The sequence below is a fragment of the Eleutherodactylus coqui genome, chromosome 10 (genome assembly GCF_035609145.1).
Source record: "Eleutherodactylus coqui strain aEleCoq1 chromosome 10, aEleCoq1.hap1, whole genome shotgun sequence".
In the NCBI taxonomy this organism is placed as follows: Eukaryota; Metazoa; Chordata; class Amphibia; order Anura; family Eleutherodactylidae; genus Eleutherodactylus; species Eleutherodactylus coqui.
Window position 1 is genome coordinate 2537454 of NC_089846.1, and position 25762 is coordinate 2563215.

At 44.7% G+C, this 25762-nt stretch overlaps 1 protein-coding gene across 2 annotated transcripts in view; it reads left to right on the forward strand.

Annotated features, from left to right (window-relative positions):
- The first annotated feature begins 4460 nt into the window (after positions 1–4460).
- CFP (complement factor properdin) overlaps positions 4461–25762 on the forward strand; it is a 57573-nt gene continuing 36271 nt past the window's right edge. The window contains exons 1-2 of one of the 2 annotated variants that reach the window (XM_066579994.1): positions 4463–4600; positions 4674–4760. In XM_066579994.1, coding sequence (XP_066436091.1) covers positions 4516–4600; positions 4674–4760 — 172 coding nt within the window. In that variant the 5' untranslated portion in view covers positions 4463–4515. Of the gene's footprint in view, positions 4761–25762 lie in introns of both variants that reach the window. The other variant, XM_066579995.1, reaches the window with a different exon arrangement.

Genomic DNA, 25762 nt, shown 5'->3' on the forward strand with positions numbered 1-25762 from the left:
AGTAAAAGTGCCCCTCAGTGACCCCTCATAGTAATAGTGCTCCTCAGTGACCTCCTCACAGTAATAGTGCTCCTCAGTGACCCCTCACAGTAATAGTGCTCCTCAGTGACTCCCTCACAGTAATAGTGCCTCTCAGTGACCCCCTCACAGTAATAGTGCTCCTCAGTGACCCCTCACAGTAATAGTGCTCCTCAGTGACTCCCTCACAGTAATAGTGCCTCTCAGTGACTCCCTCACAGTAATAGTGCCCCTCAGTGACCCCCCTCACAGTAATAGTGCTCCTCAGTGACTCCCTCACAGTAATAGTGCTCCTCAGTGACCCCCTCACAGTAATAGTGCTCCTCAGTGACCCCTCACAGTAATAGTGCTCCTCAGTGACTCCCTCACAGTAATAGTGCTCCTCAGTGACCCCCTCACAGTAATAGTGCTCCTCAGTGACCCCTCACAGTAATAGTGCTCCTCAGTGACCCCTCACAGTAATAGTGCTCCTCAGTGACTCCCTCACAGTAATAGTGCTCCTCAGTGACCCCCTCACAGTAATAGTGCCCCTCAGTGACCCCCTCACAGTCATAGTGCTCCTCAGTGACCCCTCACAGTAATAGTGCTCCTCAGTGACTCCCTCACAGTAATAGTGCCTCTCAGTGACTCCCTCACAGTAATAGTGCCCCTCAGTGACCCCCCTCACAGTAATAGTGCCCCTCAGTGACCCCCCTCACAGTAATAGTGCCCCTCAGTGACCCCCCTCACAGTAATAGTGCCCCTCAGTGACCCCCCTCACAGTAATAGTGCTCCTCAGTGACTCCCTCACAGTAATAGTGCCCCTCAGTGACTCCCTCACAGTAATAGTGCTCCTCAGTGACTCCCTTACAGTAATAGTGCCCCTCAGTGACCCCTAACAGTAATAGTGCCCCTCAGTCACCCCCTTACAGTAATAGTGCCCCTCAGTGACCCCTAACAGTAATAGTGCCCCTCAGTCACCCCCTTACAGTAATAGTGCCCCTCAGTGACCCCTAACAGTAATAGTGGGTACATGGGGGTCGGCCGTCTGCCCCCGTACATATGAGGCTCTCGTGTTTATGAAATCTCACCTTTTAGCGGGTTAATCCTTGATTATGCAACTTTTCAGCTGTCAGCAGGGAACTTCCTGTGACCTCTGTTCACCAGAAAGCCATTGTCAGGTTTTTGTTTATCATCTAATCATCGCAAGGTTTCCATGTAACCTCCCTTCCCCCATGCCCATCAGTCGCTGCCAGGCCTATGGCACCCGGAGGCTGTCGGTCTGCACACACTATCTACCACTGGCTCCATGATCACTATGTAGGAGATAATGGCACAGTAACTGAGCAGAGGGCACTACCAGTGTGATGGGCGGGCGCTGTGGGTATGGCACCTTGGCAGGGCTACTATCATGTCTGTGCAGTCGGCGCTGCAAGAAAGTGATATTATTTCTATACACTACTTATACAATATTTGGGCACTGCTGCTCATATCTTGGCACTCCAGGTTATATCTGAGGATTGCTGCTGATATCTGAACACTGCCCATCATATGTTGACACTGCGGGTTGTATATGGGTACTGCGGGTCATAGGTATAGCATTTCCCTGGGCATTGCTAAAATAATAATTATTGTATAATATATGTGCATTCTTGGCATGGCATTTGGGCATCACTAGTTTCTCCAGGGAATTATTGGTGTAGTCACTGGGCACTGCAGGTTATATCTAGGCATGGCGGTCCACTATTATAGTATTTCCCTGGCCATTACTTATAGAATTATTGTATACTATATGGGCATGACACCTGGTTATTGCTAGTATATCATCTCCCTGGGCATTATTGGTATAGCTAGGCACAATGGGTTATATCTAAGCAAACTAGGCATTGCCAATCATATCTGGGCACGGCCAAGCATGTCTGGGTACTGCAGGACACTAGTATAGCATTTCCCTGGGTATTGCTTATACAATAATTGTTGTATATTATATGGACATTGTTGGAATGACACTTGGGCATCAGTAGATTATCCCCCCGGGAAATATTGCTATAGTAACTGGGCACAGTGGGTGATATCTGGGCATAATATTTGGTCACTTCTTGGTATAACATCTCAGTACTGAAGAGGAGGACATCCTGAGGGAAAGTGTGGCGTGAGACCCTGGCTAGACAGAATGGGAAGAGTCAACTAACTCGCTTTACACCTGGCTGTGGTTCCAGGTAGGAGTCGTAGTACCTTGCGTTAGGGTTCTGGGTGTGGACCCACTGTGCTAACCAACCAGCTTGGCTTTAAGACCAGACCTGGTATGGCTGGCAGCTGACCTAAGTGGTCAGAGGTACCGAGACAGGGAAAACTCAGATGGGTAACTTGCCCTTAGCTAAGCAGGAAGATGGGAAGAGCCCTGCCTATAAGCAGGGTAGGCGTCCTGATAAGAACGGCCCTACGCTGGAACCTTGGGGCTGACTATCCCTGACAGGAAACAGGGACAGTGTATACACATCACAGACTACCACAGAAACAGGAACGGTGCACATACTGGATAGAAATGGACAAACGCACACAGGCTAAAGCAAGGGCAAACACAAAATAAACAGTTACCAGCTCCAAAGACAGAACCGTCTTTAGACAGGCAACCTCAAAGTGCTGGGTGTCTGAAGCAAACACACATCAATTGTGAGGCAAAGAGGGAGGGACCCCAGCTCACTTAAATAGAAGGGCAATTGCTATTTAAGCTGCAGCTGAGCTGTGAGCACTGAGAGGGGTTAACTCCCTCATTGCTGGTGGAAAATAGAACAAAGAGTACATTCAAACAGAAGAAGTAGAGCAATGCCCGAAACAGCAAGAGGGCAGCAGACACAGGAACAGACCTAACACCTTGCCCCATGCTTCAGGCAGCAGGGACGGTAGGCTCTCATGCCTGGGCTCGGGCCACCTAAGGTCGGGTATGGGTAGGTGTTTAATCTCATTATAGAACACCCCTGAAAGTGAGATCCAGCAGGACAGCGATGAAAGCTCCAGTAGGCGGACGGTGTAGGATGCGCCAAAGTTTTATTAATAAACAGTTCAACTGTTTATTATATGTCAAAGACAGCAAGTCCCCCGTCTCGGCAGCCATGGGCGCAGCAAGGCAGTTCCTCAGTAGTTAGAATTAGTCCACAAAGTCAACAGGGCGGTAGTCATTGGCATCTCTTAGTGCGGCCGCGCAATTTATGGTTTCGAGTTATCCAGGAAAGCAGTCTCTCACTTCAGTATAGGCCGCGCTCGGGCCGTAGGCCCAACAAAGTCCACAGGACAGGATCCTTCCGGGGCGGCCATCCCCTCTAGAATGCCTGTTAGCAGAGACGGCCTCAGACAGCCCGTAGGGCAGGCACTCCGCTCGGGTCCACTAGGAGGAGCAGCTGAACCGCAGTCCGCCAACTACGCCATCTTTGTGGCCTCTGGTCCGAGATAGCGAGGAGGAGAGAAGAGCGGCCACACTCGAAGCCCCGGCACAGACTTCTCTTCAGCCTGGAAACTTTCGCCCAGCTGAGCAATCGCCCCGCACATCGTAGATGGGTTTACATTGGCGAAAGGGGAGGTGTCCGCTCCTACAGTACGATGCCTGAGCTCTGCTGGTTGAACTGAGGCCGCCTGCACACTAACGGATTTGCATTGCAGAATCCGCGGTCGGCGTCCGCACTGCAGATCCGCAGCAAATGCCATTCATTATATGCTATGGAGAAGCGAGGGCGCTCGCAGAATCCAGTTGTCATTTCCATGAGTGGAGGAAAAAAAATGTTGAACCGCAGCATGTTCCATTTTAATGCGGATTCACTGAACTCAATGCAAGTCGTCCAACCCAATTGACATTGCGAAAAGGTTTCGGATTCCGCGTCATCGCCTAGTGACGCTACGGGAAAAAGAAACATTTAAGAAAGAGAATCAGTACTGCGCCTGATCGCCAGCAGCTCGCCGCAGCCACCCGCAGTACGGGTTACAGAAGACAGGTATGTGCGGGCGCCCGCTGCTGTCAGGGTTGGTTTCCGCTGTGGGCTCCCAGATGTGCAATCCGTCCCGTTCGTGTGCAGCCGGCCTTACTCCAGATGTGGCCGGTTTGATATTTGAGCCCCGCCACTTCTATGGGCGCTGCGGATATGGTGCCCATGTGCCACACATGTACTGCTGGTGATAGTTGGGCATGGCATTGTATAGTATATGGGCACCTGGGCATTATTGGTATAGTAACTGCTAGATGCTGGCATGGCAACTGTGTGCTGCCGGGGTGCCAGTAGAGCGTTAGCGCTGCTGCTGCCAGGAGAATCATTTCCGTGGAGCAGCGTCTTAGCTGACCGGCCTGTGACCGCGGGCGGCACGCTGCAGCTTGCACAACGCACAGACTTATTTTACACTTCCCTGTTTACCTCGTTACAACAGACCGCCGTTCCCAGTTTTTGTTCTGTACAAGAGGACAAACAAATTAGGAGGGAGGAGCGGGGAGCCCAAACCTTCATAAAGCGGGGCCGGAGGGTGTGAGCACATATGCACTGCAGCGCTGCGACCCACCGCACGCAGGAAGGCTCGACCCGCCGCACGCAGGAAGGCTCGACCCACCGCACGCAGGAAGGCTCGACCCACCGCACGCAGGAACGCTGCGACCCGCCGCACGCAGAAAGGCTCGACCCACCGCCCGCAGGAAGGCTCGGCTTCACCTGGGACCATCAGCACCATCATGTCCTTCCTGCTGCTACTACTACTGTGCAGCGCCAGCATACAGGCGTCTCCAGGTCAGTAACACCAGTGGCGGCTGCTGACCGCCCACGGCTGGAGGGGCGTCAGGCACGGATGCTTCTGGACTGATGCATTTCTAGGCGCTGACGAGCAGCTGCTCATCTTGGGCTTCGCGTCTGTTCTACCAGAATCCATGATTGAATTTTGGGTCCAGTAAAAGGGTCAGTAGACGGCGGAGCGGACATCCTGCGTGCGCAGCGCCGCAGTGCGGGGGTTCTGGGACAGTAATTATCCCACCTGTTTCAGTCCCTAATGAAAAGTACAACCCCCCTCACCCCCACCAAAAAAAAAACCAAAAGATCACAGGGAGCCCAACTAGTACAGGTATATAGAGTATACAGCAACCCCACACGGTGCTATCTGGACCAAGAGCCATGTGTTGCTACTAGCTGTCTGAGGTGGGCACACTGTGATGGGGAGGGGTTGGGACCTCAGTATGCGGTATTTGCATCTGGCACTTGGGGTCCGTCCACACTGGCACGTTCACGTGTGCAAGAAACATACATGTAAAAAAAAATGTAAAGATGCATATATACAGCACTAGAACCAAGCTCATAACATACATACAGCACTAGAACCAAGCTCATAACATACATACAGCACTAGAACCAAGCTCATAACATACATACAGCAATAGAACCAAGCTCATAACATACATACAGCACTAGAACCAAGCTCATAACATGCATACAGCACTAGAACAAAGCTCCTTACATACATACAGTACTAGAACCAAGCTCCTTCCATACATACAGCACTAGAACAAAGCTCCTTACATACATACAGTACTAGAACCAAGCTCCTTCCATACATACAGCACTAGAACCAAGCTCCTTACATACATACGGCACTAGAACCAAGCTCTAACATACATATAGCACTAGATCCAAACACATAACATACACACAGCACTAGTACCAAGCTCCTTACATACAGCACTAGATCCAAACACATAACATACACACAGCACTAGAACCAAGCTCATAACTTACATACAGCACTAAGCCAAGCTTGTAACATACATACAGCACTAGAACCAAGCTCATAGCAGACATACAGCACTAGAACCAAGCTCATAACATACATACAGCACTAGAACCAAGCTCATAACATACATACAGCACTAGAACCAAGCTTCTTACATACATACAGCACTAGAACCAAGCTCCTTACATACATACAGCACTAGAACCAAGCTCCTTACATACATACAGCACTAGAACAAAGCTTCATACATACATACAGCAGTAGAATCAAGCTCCTTACATATATACAGCACTAGAACCAAACTGCTTACATACATACAGCACTAGAACCAAGCTCATATCATACATATAGCACTAGAACCAAGATTCTTACATACATACAGCACTAGAACCAAGCTCCTTACATACATACAGCACTAGAACCAAGCTCCTTACATACATACAGCACTAGAACCAAGCTCCTTACATACATACAGCACTAGAACCAAGCTCCTTACATACATACAGCACTAGAACCAAGCTCATAGCATACATACAGCACTAGAACCAAGCTCCTTACATACATACAGCACTAGAACCAAGCTGCTTACATACATACAGCACTAGAACCAAGCTCCTTGCATACATACAGCACTAGAACCAAACTGCTTACATACATACAGCACTAGAACCAAGCTGCTTACATACATACAGCACTAGAACCAAGCTGCTTACATACATACAGCACTAGAACAAAGCTGCTTACATGCATACAGCACTAGAACAAAGCTCATAACATACATACAGCACTAGAGCCAAGCTTGTAACATACATACAGCACTAGAGCCAAGCTTGTAACATACATACAGCCCTAGAACCAAGCTTGTAACATACATACAGCACTAGAACCAAGCTTCATACATACATACAGCAGTAGAACCAAGCTCCTTACATACATACAGCACTAGAACAAAGCTCCTTACATGCATACGGCACTAGAACCAAGCTCTAACATACATATAGCACTAGAACCAAGTCCGTACATACATACAGCACTAGATCCAAGATTCTTACATACATACAGCACTAGAACCAAACTGCTTACATACATACAGCACTAGAACCAAGCTCCTTACATACATACAGCACTAGAACCAAGCTCCTTACATACATACAGCACTAGAACCAAGCTCCTTACATACATACAGCACTAGAACCAAGCTCCTTACATACATACAGCACTAGAACCAAGCTCCTTACATACATACAGCACTAGAACCAAGCTCCTTACATACATACAGCACTAGAACCAAGCTCCTTACATACATACAGCACTAGAACCAAGCTGCTTACATACATACAGCACTAGAACCAAGCTGCTTACATACATACAGCACTAGAACCAAGCTCCTTACATACATACAGCACTAGAACCAAGCTCCTTACATACATACAGCACTAGAACCAAGCTCCTTACATACATACAGCACTAGAACCAAGCTCCTTACATACATACAGCACTAGAACCAAGCTCCTTACATACATACAGCACTAGAACCAAGCTCCTTACATACATACAGCACTAGAACCAAGCTGCTTACATACATACAGCACTAGAACCAAGCTCCTTGCATACATACAGCACTAGAACCAAACTGCTTACATACATACAGCACTAGAACCAAGCTGCTTACATACATACAGCACTAGAACCAAGCTGCTTACATACACACAGCACTAGTACCAAGCTCCTTACATACATACAGCACTAGAACCAAGCTCATAACTTACATACAGCACTAAGCCAAGCTTGTAACATACATACAGCACTAGAACCAAGCTCATAGCATACATACAGCACTAGAACCACTCTCCTTACATACATACAGCACTAGAACCAAGCTCCCTACATACATACAGCACTAGAACCAAGCTTATAACATACATACAGCACTAGACCCAAGCTCATAGCATAAAAAAAGCACTAGACCCAAGCTCAAACCATGCATACAGCACTAGAACCAAGCTCCTTACATACATACAGCACTAGAACCAAGCTCCTTCCATACATACACAACTGGAACCAAGCTCGCAACAAACATACACCACTAGAAACAAGCTCCTTACATATATACAGCACTAGAACCAAGCTCAAACCATGCATACAGCACTAGAACCAAGTTCCTTACATACATACAGCACTAGAACCAAGCTCCTTACATATATTCAGCACTAGAACCAAGTTCCTTACATACATACAGCACTAGAACCAAGCTGCTTACATACATACAGCACTAGAACCTAGCTCCTTACATACATACAGCACTAGAACCAAGCTTATAACATAGAAACAGCACTAGAACCAAGCTCCTTACATACATAAAGCACTAGAACCAAGCTTCTTACATAAACACAGCACTAGAACCAAGCTCCTTACATACATACAGCACTAGAACCAAGCTCCTTACATACATACAATACAGCACTAGAACCAAGCTTCTTACATACATACAGCACTAGAAACAAGCTCCTTACATACGTACAGCACTAGAACCAAGTTCATAACATTCATACAGCACTAGAACCAAGCTCCTTACATACATACAGCACTAGAACCAAGCTGCTTACATACATACAGCACAAGAACCAAGCTCCTAACATAGATACAGCACTAGAACCAAGCTCCTAACATAGATACAGCACTAGAACCAAGCTTCTTACATAGATACAGCACTAGAACCAAGCTTGTAATATACATACAGCACTAGAACCAACTCAAAACATACATACAGCACTAGAACTCAGCTCCTTACATACATACAGCACTAGTACCTAGCTCCTTACATGCATACAGCACTAGAACCAAGCTCCTTACAAACATACAGCACTACAACTAAGCTCCTTACATAAATACAGAACTAGAACCAAGCTCCATACATACATACAGCACTAGAACCAAGCTTGTATCATACATACAGCACTAGAACCAAGCTCGTATCATACATACAGCACTAGATCCAAACACATAACATACACACAGCACTAGAACCAAGCTTCTTACATACATACAGCACTAGAACCAAGCTGCTTACATTGATACAGCACTAGAACCAAGCTGCTTACATACATACAGCACTAGAACCAAGCTGCTTACATTGATACAGCACTAGAACCAAGCTCCTTACATGCATACAGCACAAGAACAAAGCTCATAACATACATACAGCACTAGAACCAAGCTTCATACATACATACAGCAGTAGAGTCAAGCTCCTTACCTACATACAGCACTGGAACCAAGCTCCTTACCTACATACAGCACTGGAACCAAGCTCCTTACATACATACAGCACTAGAACCAAGCTCCTTACATACATACAGCACTAGAACCAAGCTCCTTACATACATACAGCACTAGAACCAAGCTCCATACATACATACATACATACAGCACTAGAACCAAACTGCTTACATTGATACAGCACTAGAACCAAGCTACTTGCAAGCATACAGCACTAGAACCAAGCTCCTTACATACATATAGCACTAGAACCAAGCTCATAACATAAATACAGCACAAGAACAAAGCTCATAACATACATACAGCACTAGAGCCAAGCTTGTAACATACATACAGCACTAGAACCAAGTTTCATACATACATACAGCACTAGAACCAAGCTCCTTACATACATACAGTACTAGAACCAAGCTCCTTCCATACATACAGCACTAGAACAAAGCTCATAACATACATACAGCACTAGAGCCAAGCTTGTAACATACATATAGCACCAGAACCAAGCCTGTAACCTACATACAGCACTACAACCAAGCTTCATACATACATACAGCAGTAGAGTCAAGCTCCTTACCTACATACAGCACTGGAACCAAGCTCCTTACCTACATACAGCACTGGAACCAAGCTCCTTACATACATACCGCACTAGAACCAAGCTCCTTACATACATACAGCACTAGAACCAAACTGCTTACATAGATACAGCACTAGAACCAAGCTCATGACATAAACACAGCACTAGAACCAAGCTTCTTACATGCATACAGCACTAGAACCAAGCTCCTTACATACATACAGCACTAGAACCAAGCTCATAACATAAACACAGCACAAGAACAAAGCTCATAACATACATACAGCACTAGAGCCAAACTTGTAACATACATACAGCACTAGAGCCAAGCTTGTAACATACATACAGCACTAGAGCCAAGCTTCATACATACATACAGCATTAGAACCAAGCTCCTTACATACATACAGCACTAGAACCAAGCTCCTTACATACATACAGCACTAGAACCAAACACATAACATACACACAGCACTAGAACCAAGCTTCTTACATACATACTGCACTAGAACCAAGCTCATAACATACATACAGCACTAGAGCCAAGCTTGTAACATACATACAGCACTAGAATCAAGCTGCTTACATACATACAACACTAGAACCAAGCTCCTTACATACAAACAACACTGGAACCAAGCTCCTTACATACATACAGCACTAGAACCAAGCTCCTTACATACATACAGCACTGGAACCAAGCTCCTTACATACAAACAGCACTAGAACTAAACTGCTTACATATATACAGCACTAGAACCAAGCTCGTAATATACATACAGCACTAGAACAAAGTTCATAAGATACATACAGCACTAGAGCCAAACTTTGTACATACATACAGCAGAAGAACCAAGCTCCTTACATACATACAACACTAGAAAGCTCCTTACATACATAAAGCACTAGAACCAAGCTCCTTGCATACATACAGCACTAGACCAAACTGCATACATACAGCACTAGAACCAAGCTCCTTACATACATACAGCACTAGAACCAAGCTGTTTACATACATACAGCACTAGAACGAAGCTCCTTACATACATACAGCACTAGAACCAAGCTCATAACATACATACAGCACTAAGCCAAGCTTGTAACATACAAACAGCACTAGAACCAAGCTCATAGCATACATACAGCAATAGAACCAAGCTCCTTACATACATACAGCACTAGAACCAAGCTCCTTACATACATACAGCACTAGAACCAAGCTCCTTACATACATACAGCACTAGAACCAAGCTGCTTACATACATACAGCACTAGAACCAAGCTGCTTACATACATACAGCACTAGAACAAAGCTGCTTACATGCATACAGCACTAGAACAAAGCTCATAACATACATACAGCACTAGAGCCAAGCTTGTAACATACATACAGCACTAGAACCAAGCCTGTAACCTACATACAGCACTACAACCAAGCTTCATACATACATACAGCAGTAGAATCAAGCTTCATACATACATACAGCAGTAGAACCAAGCTCCTTACATACATACAGCACTAGAACAAAGCTCCTTACATACATACGGCACTAGAACCAAGCTCTAACATACATATAGCACTAGAACCAAGTCCGTACATACATACAGCACTAGAACCAAACACATAACATACACACAGCACTAGTACCAAGCTCCTTACATACAGCACTAGATCCAAACACATAACATACACACAGCACTAGAACCAAGCTCATAACTTACATACAGCACTAAGCCAAGCTTGTAACATACATACAGCACTAGAACCAAGCTCATAGCATACATACAGCAATAGAACCAAGCTCCTTCCGTACATACACAACTGGAACCAAGCTCGCAACAAACATACACCACTAGAAACAAGCTCCTTACATATATACAGCACTAGAACCAAGCTCAAACCATGCATACAGCACTAGAACCAAGTTCCTTACATACATACAGCACTAGAACCAAGCTCCTTACATATATTCAGCACTAGAACCAAGCTGCTTACATGCATACAGCACTAGAACCAAGCTCCTTATATACATACTGCACTAGAACCAAGCTTATAACATAGAAACAGCACTAGAACCAAGCTCCTTACATACATAAAGCACTAGAACCAAGCTTCTTACATACATACAGCACTAGAACCAAGCTCCTTACATACATACAATACAGCACTAGAACCAAGCTTCTTACATACATACAGCACTAGAAACAAGCTCCTTACATACGTACAGCACTAGAACCAAGCTCCTAACATAGATACAGCACTAGAACCAAGCTTCTTACATAGATACAGCACTAGAACCAAGCTTGTAATATACATACAGCACTAGAACCAACTCAAAACATACATACAGCACTAGAACTCAGCTCCTTACATATATACAGCACTAGTACCTAGCTCCTTACATGCATACAGCACTAGTACCAAGCTCCTTACAAACATACAGCACTGGAACCAAGCTCCATACATACATACAGCACTAGAACCAAGCTTGTATCATACATACAGCACTAGAACCAAGCTCGTATCATACATACAGCACTAGATCCAAACACATAACATACACACAGCACTAGAACCAAGCTTCTTACATACATACAGCACTAGAACCAAGCTGCTTACATTGATACAGCACTAGAACCAAGCTCCTTACATGCATACAGCACAAGAACAAAGCTCATAACATACATACAGCACTAGAACCAAGCTTCATACATACATACAGCAGTAGAGTCAAGCTCCTTACCTACATACAGCACTGGAACCAAGCTCCTTACCTACATACAGCACTGGAACCAAGCTCCTTACATACATACAGCACTAGAACCAAGCTCCTTACATACATACAGCACTAGAACCAAGCTCCTTACATACATACAGCACTAGAACCAAGCTCCATACATACATACATACATACAGCACTAGAACCAAACTGCTTACATTGATACAGCACTAGAACCAAGCTACTTGCAAGCATACAGCACTAGAACCAAGCTCCTTACATACATATAGCACTAGAACCAAGCTCATAACATAAATACAGCACAAGAACAAAGCTCATAACATACATACAGCACTAGAGCCAAGCTTGTAACATACATACAGCACTAGAACCAAGTTTCATACATACATACAGCACTAGAACCAAGCTCCTTACATACATACAGTACTAGAACCAAGCTCCTTCCATACATACAGCACTAGAACAAAGCTCATAACATACATACAGCACTAGAGCCAAGCTTGTAACATACATATAGCACCAGAACCAAGCCTGTAACCTACATACAGCACTACAACCAAGCTTCATACATACATACAGCAGTAGAGTCAAGCTCCTTACCTACATACAGCACTGGAACCAAGCTCCTTACCTACATACAGCACTGGAACCAAGCTCCTTACATACATACCGCACTAGAACCAAGCTCCTTACATACATACAGCACTAGAACCAAACTGCTTACATAGATACAGCACTAGAACCAAGCTCATGACATAAACACAGCACTAGAACCAAGCTTCTTACATGCATACAGCACTAGAACCAAGCTCCTTACATACATACAGCACTAGAACCAAGCTCATAACATAAACACAGCACAAGAACAAAGCTCATAACATACATACAGCACTAGAGCCAAACTTGTAACATACATACAGCACTAGAGCCAAGCTTGTAACATACATACAGCACTAGAGCCAAGCTTCATACATACATACAGCATTAGAACCAAGCTCCTTACATACATACAGCACTAGAACCAAGCTCCTTACATACATACAGCACTAGAACCAAACACATAACATACACACAGCACTAGAACCAAGCTTCTTACATACATACTGCACTAGAACCAAGCTCATAACATACATACAGCACTAGAGCCAAGCTTGTAACATACATACAGCACTAGAATCAAGCTGCTTACATACATACAACACTAGAACCAAGCTCCTTACATACAAACAACACTGGAACCAAGCTCCTTACATACATACAGCACTAGAACCAAGCTCCTTACATACATACAGCACTGGAACCAAGCTCCTTACATACAAACAGCACTAGAACTAAACTGCTTACATATATACAGCACTAGAACCAAGCTCGTAATATACATACAGCACTAGAACAAAGTTCATAAGATACATACAGCACTAGAGCCAAACTTTGTACATACATACAGCAGAAGAACCAAGCTCCTTACATACATACAACACTAGAAAGCTCCTTACATACATAAAGCACTAGAACCAAGCTCCTTGCATACATACAGCACTAGACCAAACTGCATACATACAGCACTAGAACCAAGCTCCTTACATACATACAGCACTAGAACCAAGCTGTTTACATACATACAGCACTAGAACGAAGCTCCTTACATACATACAGCACTAGAACCAAGCTCATAACATACATACAGCACTAAGCCAAGCTTGTAACATACAAACAGCACTAGAACCAAGCTCATAGCATACATACAGCAATAGAACCAAGCTCCTTACATACATACAGCACTAGAACCAAGCTCCTTACATACATACAGCACTAGAACCAAGCTCCTTACATACATACAGCACTAGAACCAAGCTGCTTACATACATACAGCACTAGAACCAAGCTGCTTACATACATACAGCACTAGAACAAAGCTGCTTACATGCATACAGCACTAGAACAAAGCTCATAACATACATACAGCACTAGAGCCAAGCTTGTAACATACATACAGCACTAGAACCAAGCCTGTAACCTACATACAGCACTACAACCAAGCTTCATACATACATACAGCAGTAGAATCAAGCTTCATACATACATACAGCAGTAGAACCAAGCTCCTTACATACATACAGCACTAGAACAAAGCTCCTTACATACATACGGCACTAGAACCAAGCTCTAACATACATATAGCACTAGAACCAAGTCCGTACATACATACAGCACTAGAACCAAACACATAACATACACACAGCACTAGTACCAAGCTCCTTACATACAGCACTAGATCCAAACACATAACATACACACAGCACTAGAACCAAGCTCATAACTTACATACAGCACTAAGCCAAGCTTGTAACATACATACAGCACTAGAACCAAGCTCATAGCATACATACAGCAATAGAACCAAGCTCCTTCCGTACATACACAACTGGAACCAAGCTCGCAACAAACATACACCACTAGAAACAAGCTCCTTACATATATACAGCACTAGAACCAAGCTCAAACCATGCATACAGCACTAGAACCAAGTTCCTTACATACATACAGCACTAGAACCAAGCTCCTTACATATATTCAGCACTAGAACCAAGCTGCTTACATGCATACAGCACTAGAACCAAGCTCCTTATATACATACTGCACTAGAACCAAGCTTATAACATAGAAACAGCACTAGAACCAAGCTCCTTACATACATAAAGCACTAGAACCAAGCTTCTTACATACATACAGCACTAGAACCAAGCTCCTTACATACATACAATACAGCACTAGAACCAAGCTTCTTACATACATACAGCACTAGAAACAAGCTCCTTACATACGTACAGCACTAGAACCAAGCTCCTAACATAGATACAGCACTAGAACCAAGCTTCTTACATAGATACAGCACTAGAACCAAGCTTGTAATATACATACAGCACTAGAACCAACTCAAAACATACATACAGCACTAGAACTCAGCTCCTTACATATATACAGCACTAGTACCTAGCTCCTTACATGCATACAGCACTAGTACCAAGCTCCTTACAAACATACAGCACTGGAACCAAGCTCCATACATACATACAGCACTAGAACCAAGCTTGTATCATACATACAGCACTAGAACCAAGCTCGTATCATACATACAGCACTAGATCCAAACACATAACATACACACAGCACTAGAACCAAGCTTCTTACATACATACAGCACTAGAACCAAGCTGCTTACATTGATACAGCACTAGAACCAAGCTCCTTACAAGCATACAGCACAAGAACAAAGCTCATAACATACATACAGCACTAGAACCAAGCTTCATACATACATACAGCAGTAGAGTCAAGCTCCTTACCTACATACAGCACTGGAACCAAGCTCCTTACATAGATACAGCACTAGAACCAAGCTCCTTACATACATACAGCACTAGAACCAAACTGCTTACATAGATACAGCACTAGAACCAAGCTTCTTACATGCATACAGCACTAGAACCAAGCTCCTTACATACATACAGCACTAGAACCAAGCTCATAACATTAATACAGCACAAGAACAAAGCTCATAACATACATACAGCACTAGAGCCAAGATTGTAACATACATACAACACTAGAACCAAGATTGTAACATACATACAGCACTAGAGCCAAGCTTGTAACATACATACAGCACTAGAGCCAAGCTTCATACATACATACAGCACTAGAACCAAGCTCCTTACATACACACAGCACTAGAACCAAGCTCCATACATACATACAGCACTGAATCCAAATACATAACATACACACAGCACTAGAACCAAGCTTCTTACATACATACAGCACTAGAACCAAACTGCTTACATAGATACAGCACTAGAACCAAGCTTCTTACATGCATACAGCACTAGAACCAAGCTCCTTACATACATACAGCACTAGAACCAAGCTCATAACATACATACAGCACTAGAACCAAGCTTCATACATACATACAGCAGTAGAGTCAAGCTCCTTACCTACATACAGCACTGGAACCAAGCTCCTTACCTACATACAGCACTGGAACCAAGCTCCTTACATACATACAGCACTAGAACCAAGCTCCTTACATACATACAGCACTAGAACCAAGCTCCTTACATACATACAGCACTAGAACCAAGCTCCATACATACATACATACATACAGCACTAGAACCAAACTGCTTACATTGATACAGCACTAGAACCAAGCTACTTGCAAGCATACAGCACTAGAACCAAGCTCCTTACATACATATAGCACTAGAACCAAGCTCATAACATAAATACAGCACAAGAACAAAGCTCATAACATACATACAGCACTAGAGCCAAGCTTGTAACATACATACAGCACTAGAACCAAGTTTCATACATACATACAGCACTAGAACCAAGCTCCTTACATACATACAGTACTAGAACCAAGCTCCTTCCATACATACAGCACTAGAACAAAGCTCATAACATACATACAGCACTAGAGCCAAGCTTGTAACATACATATAGCACCAGAACCAAGCCTGTAACCTACATACAGCACTACAACCAAGCTTCATACATACATACAGCAGTAGAGTCAAGCTCCTTACCTACATACAGCACTGGAACCAAGCTCCTTACCTACATACAGCACTGGAACCAAGCTCCTTACATACATACCGCACTAGAACCAAGCTCCTTACATACATACAGCACTAGAACCAAACTGCTTACATAGATACAGCACTAGAACCAAGCTCATGACATAAACACAGCACTAGAACCAAGCTTCTTACATGCATACAGCACTAGAACCAAGCTCCTTACATACATACAGCACTAGAACCAAGCTCATAACATAAACACAGCACAAGAACAAAGCTCATAACATACATACAGCACTAGAGCCAAACTTGTAACATACATACAGCACTAGAGCCAAGCTTGTAACATACATACAGCACTAGAGCCAAGCTTCATACATACATACAGCATTAGAACCAAGCTCCTTACATACATACAGCACTAGAACCAAGCTCCTTACATACATACAGCACTAGAACCAAACACATAACATACACACAGCACTAGAACCAAGCTTCTTACATACATACTGCACTAGAACCAAGCTCATAACATACATACAGCACTAGAGCCAAGCTTGTAACATACATACAGCACTAGAATCAAGCTGCTTACATACATACAACACTAGAACCAAGCTCCTTACATACAAACAACACTGGAACCAAGCTCCTTACATACATACAGCACTAGAACCAAGCTCCTTACATACATACAGCACTGGAACCAAGCTCCTTACATACAAACAGCACTAGAACTAAACTGCTTACATATATACAGCACTAGAACCAAGCTCGTAATATACATACAGCACTAGAACAAAGTTCATAAGATACATACAGCACTAGAGCCAAACTTTGTACATACATACAGCAGAAGAACCAAGCTCCTTACATACATACAACACTAGAAAGCTCCTTACATACATAAAGCACTAGAACCAAGCTCCTTGCATACATACAGCACTAGACCAAACTGCATACATACAGCACTAGAACCAAGCTCCTTACATACATACAGCACTAGAACCAAGCTGTTTACATACATACAGCACTAGAACGAAGCTCCTTACATACATACAGCACTAGAACCAAGCTCATAACATACATACAGCACTAAGCCAAGCTTGTAACATACAAACAGCACTAGAACCAAGCTCATAGCATACATACAGCAATAGAACCAAGCTCCTTACATACATACAGCACTAGAACCAAGCTCCTTACATACATACAGCACTAGAACCAAGCTCCTTACATACATACAGCACTAGAACCAAGCTGCTTACATACATACAGCACTAGAACCAAGCTGCTTACATACATACAGCACTAGAACAAAGCTGCTTACATGCATACAGCACTAGAACAAAGCTCATAACATACATACAGCACTAGAGCCAAGCTTGTAACATACATACAGCACTAGAACCAAGCCTGTAACCTACATACAGCACTACAACCAAGCTTCATACATACATACAGCAGTAGAATCAAGCTTCATACATACATACAGCAGTAGAACCAAGCTCCTTACATACATACAGCACTAGAACAAAGCTCCTTACATACATACGGCACTAGAACCAAGCTCTAACATACATATAGCACTAGAACCAAGTCCGTACATACATACAGCACTAGAACCAAACACATAACATACACACAGCACTAGTACCAAGCTCCTTACATACAGCACTAGATCCAAACACATAACATACACACAGCACTAGAACCAAGCTCATAACTTACATACAGCACTAAGCCAAGCTTGTAACATACATACAGCACTAGAACCAAGCTCATAGCATACATACAGCAATAGAACCAAGCTCCTTCCGTACATACACAACTGGAACCAAGCTCGCAACAAACATACACCACTAGAAACAAGCTCCTTACATATATACAGCACTAGAACCAAGCTCAAACCATGCATACAGCACTAGAACCAAGTTCCTTACATACATACAGCACTAGAACCAAGCTCCTTACATATATTCAGCACTAGAACCAAGCTGCTTACATGCATACAGCACTAGAACCAAGCTCCTTATATACATACAGCACTAGAACCAAGCTTATAACATAGAAACAGCACTAGAACCAAGCTCCTTACATACATAAAGCACTAGAACCAAGCTTCTTACATACATACAGCACTAGAACCAAGCTCCTTACATACATACAATACAGCACTAGAACCAAGCTTCTTACATACATACAGCACTAGAAACAAGCTCCTTACATACGTACAGCACTAGAACCAAGCTCCTAACATAGATACAGCACTAGAACCAAGCTTCTTACATAGATACAGCACTAGAACCAAGCTTGTAATATACATACAGCACTAGAACCAACTCAAAACATACATACAGCACTAGAACTCAGCTCCTTACATATATACAGCACTAGTACCTAGCTCCTTACATGCATACAGCACTAGTACCAAGCTCCTTACAAACATACAGCACTGGAACCAAGCTCCATACATACATACAGCACTAGAACCAAGCTTGTATCATACATACAGCACTAGAACCAAGCTCGTATCATACATACAGCACTAGAACCAAACACATAACATACACACAGCACTAGAACCAAGCTTCTTACATACATACAGCACTAGAACCAAGCTGCTTACATTGATACAGCACTAGAACCAAGCTCCTTACAAGCATACAGCACAAGAACAAAGCTCATAACATACATACAGCACTAGAACCAAGCTTCATACATACATACAGCAGTAGAGTCAAGCTCCTTACCTACATACAGCACTGGAACCAAGCTCCTTACCTACATACAGCACTGGAACCAAGCTCCTTACATAGATACAGCACTAGAACCAAGCTCCTTACATACATACAGCACTAGAACCAAACTGCTTACATAGATACAGCACTAGAACCAAGCTTCTTACATGCATACAGCACTAGAACCAAGCTCCTTACATACATACAGCACTAGAACCAAGCTCATAACATTAATACAGCACAAGAACAAAGCTCATAACATACATACAGCACTAGAGCCAAGATTGTAACATACATACAACACTAGAACCAAGATTGTAACATACATACAGCACTAGAGCCAAGCTTGTAACATACATACAGCACTAGAGCCAAGCTTCATACATACATACAGCACTAGAACCAAGCTCCTTACATACACACAGCACTAGAACCAAGCTCCATACATACATACAGCACTGAATCCAAATACATAACATACACACAGCACTAGAACCAAGCTTCTTACATACATACAGCACTAGAACCAAACTGCTTACATAGATACAGCACTAGAACCAAGCTTCTTACATGCATACAGCACTAGAACCAAGCTCCTTACATACATACAGCACTAGAACCAAGCTCATAACATTAATACAGCACAAGAACAAAGCTCATAACATACATACAGCACTAGAGCCAAGATTGTAACATACATACAACACTAGAACCAAGATTGTAACATACATACAGCACTAGAGCCAAGCTTGTAACATACATACAGCACTAGAGCCAAGCTTCATACATACATACAGCACTAGAACCAAGCTCCTTACATACACACAGCACTAGAACCAAGCTCCATACATACATACAGCACTGAATCCAAATACATAACATACACACAGCACTAGAACCAAGCTTCTTACATACATACAGCACTAGAACCAAGCTGCTTACATTGATACAGCACTATAACCAAGCTGCTTACATACATACAGCACTAGAACCAAGCTCCTTACATATCATACAGCACAAGAACAAAGCTCATAACATACATACAGCACTAGAGCCAAGCTTATAACATACATATAGCACCAGAACCAAGCCTGTAACCTACATACAGCACTACAACCAAGCTTCATACATACATACAGCAGTAGAATCAAGCTCCTTACCTACATACAGCACTGGAACCAAGCTCCTTACCTACATACAGCACTGGAACCAAGCTCCTTACATACATACCGCACTAGAACCAAGCTCCTTACATACATACAGCACTAGAATCAAGCTCCATACATACATACATACATACAGCATTAGAACCAAACTGCTTACATAGATACAGCACTAGAACCAAGCTTATGACATAAACACAGCACTAGAACCAAGCTTCTTACATGCATACAGCACTAGAACCAAGCTCCTTACATACATACAGCACTAGAACTAAGCTCATAACATAAATACAGCACAAGAACAAAGCTCATAACATACATACAGCAATAGAGCCAAGCTTGTAACATACATACAGCACTAGAGCCAAGCTTGTAACATACATACAGCACTAGAGCCAAGCTTCATACATACATACAGCATTAGAACCAAGCTCCTTACATACATACAGCACTAGAACCAAGCTCCTTACATACATACAGCACTAGAACCAAGCTCCATACATACATACACCACTAGATCCAAACACATAACATACATACAGCACTAGATCCAAAACACATAACATACACACAGCACTAGAACCAAGCTTCTTACATACATACAGCACTAGAGCCAAGCTCATAACATACATACAGCAGCAGAGCCAAGCTCATAACATACATACAGCACTAGACCCAAGCTCATTACATACAGCACTAGAACCAAGCTCATAACATACATACAGCACTAGACCCAAGCTCATAACATACATACAGCACTAGACCCAAGCTCATTACATACAGCACTAGAACCAAGCTCCTTACATACATACAGCACTAGAACCAAGAACGTAGCATACATACACCACAAGAACTAAGCTCCTTACATACATACAGCACTAGAACCAAGCTCGTAATATACATACAGCACTAGAACCAAGCTCCTTACATACATACAGCACTAGAACCAGGCTCCTTACATACATACAGCACTAGAATCAAGAACGTAGCATACATACACCACTAGAACTAAGCTCCTTACATATATACAGCACTAGACCCGAGCTCATAATATACATACAGCACTAGAACCAAGCTCGTAATATACATACAGCACTAGAACCAAGCTCGTAATATACATACAGCACTAGAACCAAGCTCATAACATACATACAGCACTAGACCCAAGCTCATTACATACAGCACTAGAACCAGGCTCCTTACATACATACAGCACTAGAACCAAGAACGTAGCATACATACAGCACAAGAACCAAGCTCCTTACATACATACAGCACTAGAACCAGGCTCCTTACATACATACAGCACTAGAACCAAGAACGTAGCATACATACACCACAAGAACTAAGCTCCTTACATACATACAGCACTAGAACCAAGCTCGTAATATACATACAGCACTAGAACCAAGCTCCTTACATACATACAGCACTAGAACCAGGCTCCTTACATACATACAGCACTAGAACCAAGAACGTAGCATACATACACCACTAGAACTAAGCTCCTTACATACATGCAGCACTAGAACCGAGCTCGTAATATACATACAGCACTAGAACCAAGCTCGTAATATACATATAGCACTAGAACCAAGCTCGTAATATACATACAGCACTAGAACCAAGCTCATAACATACATACAGCACTAGACCCAAGCTCATTACATACAGCACTAGAACCAGGCTCCTTACATACATACAGCACTAGAACCAAGCTCCTTACATACATACAGCACTAGAACCAGGCTCCTTACATACATACAGCACTAGAACCAAGAACGTAGCATACATACACCACTAGAACTAAGCTCCTTACATACATACAGCACTAGAACCGAGCTCGTAATATACATACAGCACTAGAACCAAGCTCGTAATATACATACAGTACTAGAACCAGGCTCATAACATACATACGGCACTAGTACCAAGCTCGTAATATACATACCGCACTAGAGCCAAGCTCATAACATGCATACAGCGTTAGAACCAAGCTTCTTACATACATACAGCACTAGACCCAAGCTCCTTACATACAGCACTAGAACCAAGCTCATAACATACATACAGCACTAGAACCAAGCTCATAACATGCATACAGCGTTAGAACCAAGCTCCTTACATACATACAGCACTAGATTCAAGCTCCTTACATACATACAGCACTAGAACCAAGCTCGTAACATACATACAGCACTAGCACCAAGCTCCTTACATACATACAGCACTAGCACCAAGCTCCTTACATACATACAGCACTAGAACCAAGCTCGTAATATACATACAGCACTAGAACCAAGCTCATAGCATAAATAAAGCACTAGAACCAAGCTCATAACAGGATACAGCACTAGAACCAAGCTCGTAACATACATACAGTAGCAGAAGTAAGAAAGTGTGCTGTAGGGGAGCGGGTGAGTAGATACCACAGAACACAAGAGGGGGGGGGCGAGAGAGCTAGGAGGAGGAATCTTGGAAAGGCCCATTTTCACAGGATGAATATCGGGCAAACGATGTCAAACGATCTCAGTCCACGCTTTTTCCTCCCCATTAAAATAACATAGCGACCGTTCAGTACTGACCAGCTGCTATTTAAACTGAGTGATCAGCTCATCGCCCATCGTTTATGCAGTATATGACACTGGATGACCGCTGATCACTCAGTGTAAACAGCAGCTGGTCAGTAGTGAACGACCCGCTGTGAGCCGGAGATACTAGCTCCATGTAGGAGCACCGCAGCCAATATGTGGGGGACGAGGGGCGGCCATCGTTTATGTAGGAGCACCGCAGCCAGTATGTGAGGGACGAGGGGCGGCCATCGTTTATGTAGGAGCACCGCAGCCAGTATGTGGAGGACGAGGGCGGCCATCGTTTATGTAGGAGCACCGCAGCCAGTATGTGCAGGACGAGGGGCGGCCATCGTTTATGTAGGAGCTCCGCAGCCGGTATGTGGGGGACGAGGGGCGGCTATCGTTTATGTAGGAGCACCGCAGCCAGTATGTACGGGACGAGGGGCGGCCATCGTTTATGGAGGAGCACCGCAGCCAGTATGTGCGGGACGAGGGGCGGCCATCGTTTATGTAGGAGCACCGCAGCCAGTATGTGGGGGACGAGGGGCGGCCATTGTTTATGTAGGAGCACCGCAGCCAGTATGTGCCCAGGGGGCGAGGGGCGGCCACCGTTTATGAAGGAGCACCGCAGCCAGTATGTACAGGACGAGGGGCGGCCATCGTTTATGGAGGAGCACCGCAGCCAGTATGTGTAGGGACGAGGGGCGGCCATCGTTTATGTAGGAGCACCGCAACCAGTATGTGCATGACGAGGGGCGGCCATCGTTTATGTAGGAGCACCGCAGCCAGTATGTGAGGGACGAGGGGCGGCCATCGTTTATGTATGAGCACCGCAGCCAATATGTGCAGGACGAGGGGCGGCCATCGTTTATGTAGGAGCACCGCAGCCAGTATGTGTGGGACGAGGGGCGGCCATCGTTTATGTAGGAGCACCGCAGCCAATATGTGCAGGACGAGGGGCGGCCATCGTTTATGTAGGAGCACCGCAGCCAGTATGTGTGGGACGAGGGGCGGCCATCGTTTATGTAGGAGCACCGCAGCCAGTATGTGCGGGACGAGGGGCGGCCATCGTTTATGTATGAGCACCGCAGCCAATATGTGCAGGACGAGGGGCGGCCATCGTTTATGTAGGAGCACAGCAGCCAATATGTGCAGGACGAGGGGCGGCCATCGTTTATGTATGAGCACCGCAGCCTGTATGTACAGGACGAGGGGCGGCCATCGTTTATGTAGGAGCACCGCAGCCAATATGTGCAGGACGAGGGGCGGCCATCGTTTATGTAGGAGCACCGCAGCCAGTATGTGCAGGACGAGGGGCGGCCATCGTTTATGTAGGAGCACCGCAGCCAGTATGTGGGGGACGAGGGGCGGCCATCGTTTATGTAGGAGCACCGCAGCCAGTATGTACAGGACGAGGGGCGGCCATCGTTTATGTAGGAGCACCGCAGCCAATATGTGCAGGACGAGGGGCGGCCATCGTTTATGTATGAGCACCGCAGCCAATATATGCAGGACGAGGGGCGGCCATCGTTTATGTAGGAGCACCGCAGCCAGTATGTGGGGACGAGGGGCGGCCATCGTTTATGTAGGAATACCGCAGCCAGTATGTGGGGGACGAGGGGCGGCCATCGTTTATGTAGGAGCACCGCAGCCAGTATGTGCAGGACGAGGGGCGGCCATCGTTATGTAGGAGCACCGCAGCCAGTATGTGTGGGACGAGGGGCGGCCATCGTTTATGTAGGAGCACCGCAGCCAGTATGTGTGGGACGAGGGGCGGCCATCGTTTATGTGAGAGCACCGCAGCCAGTATGTGTGGGACGAGGGGCGGCCATCGTTTATGTAGGAGCACCGCAGCCAGTATGTGTGGGACGGGGGGCGGCCATTGTTTATGTAGGAGCACCGCAGCCGGTATGTGGGGGACGAGGGGCGGCCATCGTTTATGTAGGAGCACCGCAGCCAGTATGTGGAGGACGAGGGGCGGCCATCGTTTATGTAGGAGCACCGCAGCCAATATGTGGGGCACGAGGGGCAGCCATTGTTTATGTAGGAGCACCACAGCCAGTATGTGCAGGACGAGGGGCGGCCATCGTTTATGTAGGAGCACCGCAGCCAATATGTGCAGGACGAGGGGCGGCCATCGTTTATGTAGGAGCACCGCAGCCAGTATGTGGGGCACGAGGGGCAGCCATTGTTTATGTAGGAGCACCACAGCCAGTATGTGCAGGACGAGGGGCGGCCATCGTTTATGTAGGAGCACCGCAGCCAATATGTGCAGGACGAGGGGGGGCCATCGTTTATGTAGGAGCACCACAGCCAATATGTGCAGGACGAGGGGCGGCCATCGTTTA